Below are 6,923 nucleotides of genomic sequence, written 5' to 3'. Positions count from 1 at the left end.
GATTGCTACACCAAGTGTAAGGCAGGAGCTCTGCTCCTCCAGGTTCACAGTAGATTCAGACAAACCAAATAAACATAATAGAGCAACAGTCAGGGGATTCGTACCACTTTAGTACTCCAAGGGGGTGGCAGCAAGGAGGAGTTGAGGAAAGACACCTGCAACCCTTAGCCAGTGCCCACTTGATTTATAGGGTAACAAAGAAGGCATTTTGCCTAGTAGTTTCATAAGTTTACATTAACTCTAGCAATATTATGCTGACTTAGCATAGCACACACAGCAGATGTTTAAAACTTTAAGCACAAATGTTCATATTTTGCAAAGTTATGCAATGATGCACAAGCACAAGTGTAGTAAAATCTGGTAGTAGAAACTATTTGTGGCCATGGATCCTGGGAACTCATATCTATGATACTGGGAACTATTATCTAAAAACGAATGACAAAATCCACCTTGCACACAAAAGGTTACATTAATTTAAACTGTAAAAGTTATATTGTGCTGTTGTTTCCAGCATACAACAATATGCGATTATTTTTCCATAGCTTTTAAAATTCTTATGCAAATCTTTGTTTATTGCAGACCTGCACAACTTGTAGGAGGCTGGCCACTTATGGTCCTCGGGTTGCTTGCTGCTCACTTACCAAAGGATTTCCAGCAGTGTGTGCAAAATGTCGAGGAAAACATCTTTTGTACATAGAGGAAATTCTTTGGCATATGGCATACGGCCAGAAGGCTGTGAGCTGCCTGCAGGCCACCGGTTGTGCAGGCCTGATTCATTGGCATGTGAAGTGCTGCATTTAAGGGGAAAGCTTGAAAATCATTGTTATTTTCTGTCTTTGTGGAGTTAAGAATCATTTAGTCCATCCCTTTGTTTTAGGCAAGAATACCCTTAACTCCAATTCCCTCTGATGATTTATGAAGATCTGAGGGAATTTGGAAGCCTGCCCAGGACCTTTCCCTAGTTGCAACCAGGAAGATTCCTTCTTCTTAATCTCAAATCTTTGCTACTTACAAATAATGAAAAATTTAAGTAATTACTCTATTTCAATAGATAATTTTGGCTTAACATAATTGGAGATGAGTTTATGGAGGTATTTTTTTCTTAAAGGGCAGCTTTATATGTATAACATAATGAATGGAGCCACGGCCACAATGGTTTAAACACCAAGCTTTATTTACAAGCACAAAAGAAGTTATTTTCCTTCAGGACATTTATCTTAGTGGGATGTCAGCAAGAATAGACTTGTTCTAGAATATAGAGATTTTAGCAACTGTCCCCCAGGGTGAGCTTGTCAAAGACATATTCCCCAAGGCCACTCTCAGGAACTCCCAGCTTCCTCAGGTTGGTGATATAGTCTCCAAGACACTTGATAATTGACACCTGCTCATCTAGATACTCCCGCTCCAGGAAGTCACAAAGCTGAAGATAGAAAAGCAAGAAATCACATGGAAGATGTGATCATCAGTGCAGTACAGTGCCAGGGAGTGATTTCATTAGGCCACTCAGAGGAAAACAGGAAAGGAATGAAATACTGGCCCTGTGAGAGTCCTTCCCAAGAAGAAATAACCCAAACACACTGCCTTTCTCATCGACATTTCTGATGGTAAGTCAAGACAGATAGGTTGCTTAAGATGCTGTGAGAACTGGCCTATTGCTCGGCTGAGCTGACAAAAGTGATTCAGTGGTCTGAATCACCTGGGAATTTTCTATGTACCCAATAACTGATTTAGTCAACTTCATTTAGTCAAGGAATGTGAGGTTCTCCTGATCATAATCAGTTTAGCAAACTTCTTCTAATCTCTGTATGCAAAGTTAGCAAGCTTTCTGAACCACAATGCCCTTGTGATAGATAAGGGGAGTTGCAGCCCAGGTCATCCACTGATTGACTCATCCTAATGTTGTCTTTCCACCTAGGTCCTCTGAATAAGGTCAGCAACAACAATCAGCTGTAAGCACAGAGACTGTGTTCTCTTTCTCGTGTATGCTTGCCTATGGAACTGAAGGCCTGGGGGGGGTCATACGCTGGCATGTCCATGAGTAATTAACTGTCTAATTGTGGTCCTTGAGTGCTTATATTCCTTTGTTACCTTACTGAAGATCTCACAGAGATTTTTTTTTTGAAGAAATGTTTCAGAGGTAAAGGCTATGTACATCATACAAATGCAATCTGAATCAAATGTGAAAATGTGAAACAGAGAAATTCTATTGCTATACTTACATGTGGGTCACTTTTTTCCATTGCCAGATTGTGCAGGTTTAGTAGGGCCTGATTTATTTTCTTTTCCATCTGCATGACTATTTCTAGGACTTCTAGGCTATTTCTCCAGTCATCACGCTCTGGTTTCTATTCAAATTCAATTAGAGAATGACTGAGAATCATGAACAGTATACTGTCTTTTAAATTACAATCTTATATTTTATACCTAAGTGTGAGAATTATTTGGATGATTGATGCCTAGAACTTCAGATTGGTACAGTCCTAATTTAAAGCAGATGTAGGCACTTTTTGTGGCAACTTCCTCTATCCAGTAATTCTCATCTGGTCTATTACTTAGTAAAAAAACAGTCTGAGTTCCTTGCGAAGGAACATGCCCATGGTCACAGGGATAATAACTGTACAAAATAGATTTTGAACTTAGATGTTCTTGACTCCAATACTTTATCTATTATAATATTATTATGATATCCATTATATAATAATAAGAGAAATGATTCTGGTAATAGCTAACATTTATATAGTGCTTTATGGTTTGCAAAGCACTTAACACATATTATCTCAGACAATCCTCACAATAACCCTGTATATAAGTGTCATTATCATTCTTGTTTTTCAGATTAAGAAACTGAGGCTGAGAGAGTTTAAAGTGATTTGCTAAAGGTCACACAGCTAGCAAGTGTCTGAGGCAGGATTTGAACTCAGGTCTTCCTGAGTCCAAGTCCAGTTTCTCTATCCGCTACGGCCTAACTGTCACATACCAAAGAAAAGGCTACATCTCACTAGGTTCATATTCTAGGTCTTTCACTTAAAAACCATGTGACCTTTGACAAGCTACTTAACTGCTTTTGGTCTCAGTTTCAACATCTGTAAAATGAGTGGGTTGGACCAGATAACTCTAAAGTCACTTCCATGTATGAATCTATATATTATTCTAATTAAATTTCTTATGAGGAGGCGGTGGGGGAGTGATATTCATTTAACATGTGCAGATATATTTATTGTCTTTATTTTTAGAATGGGAAAGAATAGAAGCTGGGTATAGCCAAGAGGTGAAGTGACAGTGTTAAAATCAGGTAACATTAGTAGAGTTTTGAACAATTGTAAATTAACTGGTTTAAAGATTAAGTTTATTTGTAAGAGTCCTTAAGGTCCCTAATGAAATCATTCTATGTTTCTGACTCTGTATTATCCCATAAAGTTTAGCTCTTACCTTTATGTCCTGTAGGACAATATGGCCTCCTCTCTTATTTAAGTATTTCAGGAATTTTTGAGCATGTTTCAGCTTCTCATCAGATTGATTTTTTGAGAATGTTTTGAAGTGGTATAAAGCCACATCATCCCTGTCAAAGAAGTAGGCCTGATGTGCAGAGACAAAAGGGAAGATAAATAGGGTTGTTCAAATAAGTCAGTCAGTCAGTATGCATTTAATTGTCTATTCTGTGCCAGGCACTGTGCTAAGGACTAGACAAAGACAATCCCCACCCTCAAGGAGCTCACAGTCTAATGGGGTAGACAAGAAAACAAATATGTACAATCTGTATATGGGATAAATGAAAAAATAATTAACAGAGGGAAGGTTCTAGAATCAAGAGATTGGGCAAGGCTTCCTATAGAAGAAATTTTAGTTGGGACTTGAAGGAAGTCAGGAAGTAGAGATGAGTAGGGAGAACATTTTAGGCATGAAGGACGACCAGCCAGAGAAGATGCTGGAAGCTGGGTGGAGTGTCTTCTTTATGGAATAGCAAGGGGGCCAGTGTCACAGGCTCAAGTAGCATGTGGTGGGTAGTAAGGTGTAAGAAGACTGGAAAGGAGTTTGTGGGAGACGGGAGATGTTAAGGGATTTGATGGTTGCTTATGAAGGTCTTTGAACACCAAGAGAAGATTTTGCATTTGATCCTGGAGGTGATATGGAGCCCTTGGAGTTTGCTGAATAGAAGGTTGTATGGTCAAACCTATTTAAATCAGGTAGGAATTTGCAAATTATGCCAATGTTTTTGAAAATATGTATTCTCCTAAAATGAATGAAGAGTTCTCCCCAAGCACAACAAACACTGACTAGATTCACATTGCTGAAAAGTAGGTTTTTACTATGCTATCAAATTTCGTATTTGTTTTAAAGTTTATGACGACTTGCTCATCCCTGGTATATGAGAAATGATGAAAGAGTGGTTTCAGAAAAATCTGGGAAAACTTACATGAGTTCATGGTGAGGCACTATGGATAGAGCCCTGGGCCTGGAGTCACAAAGACCTGAGTTCAAATCCATCCTCAGACACTTACTAGCTGTGTGATCCTGGGCAAGTCCCTTTACCCTGTTTGCCCCAGTTTCCTCATCTGTAGAATGAGCTGGAGAAGAAAATTGCAAACCATTCCAGCATCTTTGCTAAGAAAACTTCAAATAGGGTCATGAAGAGTTGGATTTGACTGAAACAACTCAACAACAACAACAAAAAGTCAGCATAAGTAGAGAAATAATTTACACATTAATAACATTGTAAAGACTAAAGGACTCTGATCAAAGCAATGACCAACCACAGTTGTTGATCTGTGCTCCTCACCAAATACCAGAGATATGATATAGTCAGAGCACAAAATCAGAAATAGATTTCTGAACATAGCCTGTGTGGGAATTTGTTTCACTTTGCTATGCATATTTGTTTTTCTTATTCTTTTTTTTCCCCACTGTACATAGAAGGGGCAGGTGGTACAGAAAATAAATGTATATCAATTGAAAACTATATAATGAAAAAAAAGTTTGCCTCTCTCATGACAATGTCCAGCTTAGTCAATCATTCCATCAATAAACATTTATTGAACATCTCTTATGTGCAAGGTACTGTGCTAAGTGCTTAGGGTCAAATTGGAAACGATTATCCATAGAAAGTGGTGAGGCCCTTCAGAGTCTTCATGAATGCCTATGGCATTGTGATGATTACATCAAGCCCTGAATCATTCATTGCAGGATTTACTAAATGGGATTTGCAATCACACGAAAAGTTTGGCTTAACTATCCATAGAGGAAAACCCTAAATATGTGAAAATTGCCTATTGCCCAGAATTCAAAATGTAGTTCTTGCAGAACTATGGACTAATCTAGGGGTGGGGAACCTGTGACTTCAAGGCCACATGGGGCCACCTCAAGGTTGCAGGATCTCCACCCCTAGACTAATCTATCAGTATATATGCATTGGGCACACTGTTCATGAACAATGAATTGAGTAAAGGGAGGAAAAGGGGCTAGTTTACTGTTGAGAAATTGTTTCACGCCTTTAGTGATCTGATATTCACTCTCCAACAAAGGCCCAGCATTATAACAAAAGTATTTTAACAATGATATTTTGCTTTTGCTTCTTTGTTTTCTAACTCTGGTTGTAATTCCCCCGAACTGCCCCTGCCCTTTCAATTCCCCACTTTTACTATTTAAACCAAGCTCAAGAAGTGATAGACCTTGGAGCCAGAAGTAGGAGAGTAATCTAATCACTCCAGCACATGGGTGATCTTATCCTAAATGCTTCTAAGTCATGGCCCCAGCTGAAAGTCCCCTTCTCATTCCTTCGCTTATATTATATTATATTACATATATAATTATATATTGTTATATTATATATTGTATTCTTACTATAAACAAGAATAAAGGTATGCACATATATTGCTATCATGATACTGAGGTCATGGCTATTTATCAATGTTTATGTAATAGTTAACCATGAAAAAATTACTTTTTTAATTGTCAGGAAACAAAAGGTCAAAGACCACAACTAAGAACAAGTAAACTTGGATTTGTATGTTACAGCAAGGATATGATATACACATGTACCCATAAATAAATGAATGGAAAAGTATACATATATATGTGTATATGTATATACATATGTATTATAGAGATGGGGATATGAACTGAAGCTGTAATTTAATTTGTATGCAGATATCCCAGGTGAGGAAACTCCCTCTGTCATTGAAGGTCATCTCCTTTTCTGAAACTTATAACTCAGAATTGTCTAGAGCACTGGGCAATTACAAGATACATCCAGCGTCACAGAGCCGGTATCTTCCAGGACAGGTTTTTGTCCAGAAATGATATTGTAAAAAGTGCTTAGGGGCAGCTAGGTGGCACAGTGGAAAGAGCACTGGCCCTGAAGTCAGGAGGGCCTGAGTTCAAATCCGACCTCAGACCAAACACTTGACACTTACGAGCTGTGTGACCCTGGGCAAGTCAATTAACCACAATTGCCTAAAAAAAGAAGAAAAAGAAAAAATGCTTAGCACATAGTAGGTACTATTTAAATGCATATTCCTTTCTTCAATCTGTGTACTTTGGGGGTGAGGGGCAGGTTGGTGGCACAGTGGGTAGAAGGCCAAGCCTAGAGTCAGGAAGATGTGAGTTCAGACAGGAAGATGTGAGTTCAGATCTGTCCTCACTTACTAGCTGTGTGATCCTCGCTAAGTTGTTTCACTTCTGATGGCATCTGGTTGTTGAGAGGATCAAACTAGATAATATTTATAGAGCACTTAGCACAGTTACTGGCACATAGTAGGCACTATATAAATGTTAAATTATTATTATCACTATACCATGTGGATTCAAATATACATGCATATATGCATGTACACCCATATTACTGCTATACGTGTATGCATATACACACATATATACACACATATTCGGTGATATACTGATATACATTTAACAACTGACTCTCAAAA

At 38.3% G+C, this 6,923-nt stretch overlaps 1 protein-coding gene across 1 annotated transcript; it reads right to left on the bottom strand.

Moving 5' to 3' along the window:
• Window positions 1-1,264: 1,264 nt before the first annotated feature.
• Window positions 1,265-4,835, bottom strand: LOC114042591 (ferritin heavy chain B-like). Its single transcript, XM_027861272.1, has 4 exons — window positions 4,785-4,835; window positions 3,430-3,576; window positions 2,220-2,345; window positions 1,265-1,420 (listed from the first exon to the last, which is right to left on the bottom strand). The coding sequence occupies exons 1-4, from the start codon at window positions 4,833-4,835 to the stop codon at window positions 1,265-1,267; spliced, it is 480 nt and encodes a 159-aa protein (XP_027717073.1).
• Between the last annotated feature and the right edge of the window lie 2,088 nt (window positions 4,836-6,923).

The sequence above is a fragment of the Vombatus ursinus genome, unplaced genomic scaffold, assembly GCF_900497805.2.
Source record: "Vombatus ursinus unplaced genomic scaffold, bare-nosed wombat genome assembly UNPS02014615.1, whole genome shotgun sequence".
Taxonomy (NCBI): Eukaryota; Metazoa; Chordata; class Mammalia; order Diprotodontia; family Vombatidae; genus Vombatus; species Vombatus ursinus.
This window is presented reverse-complemented; position numbering and strand designations above follow the sequence as displayed.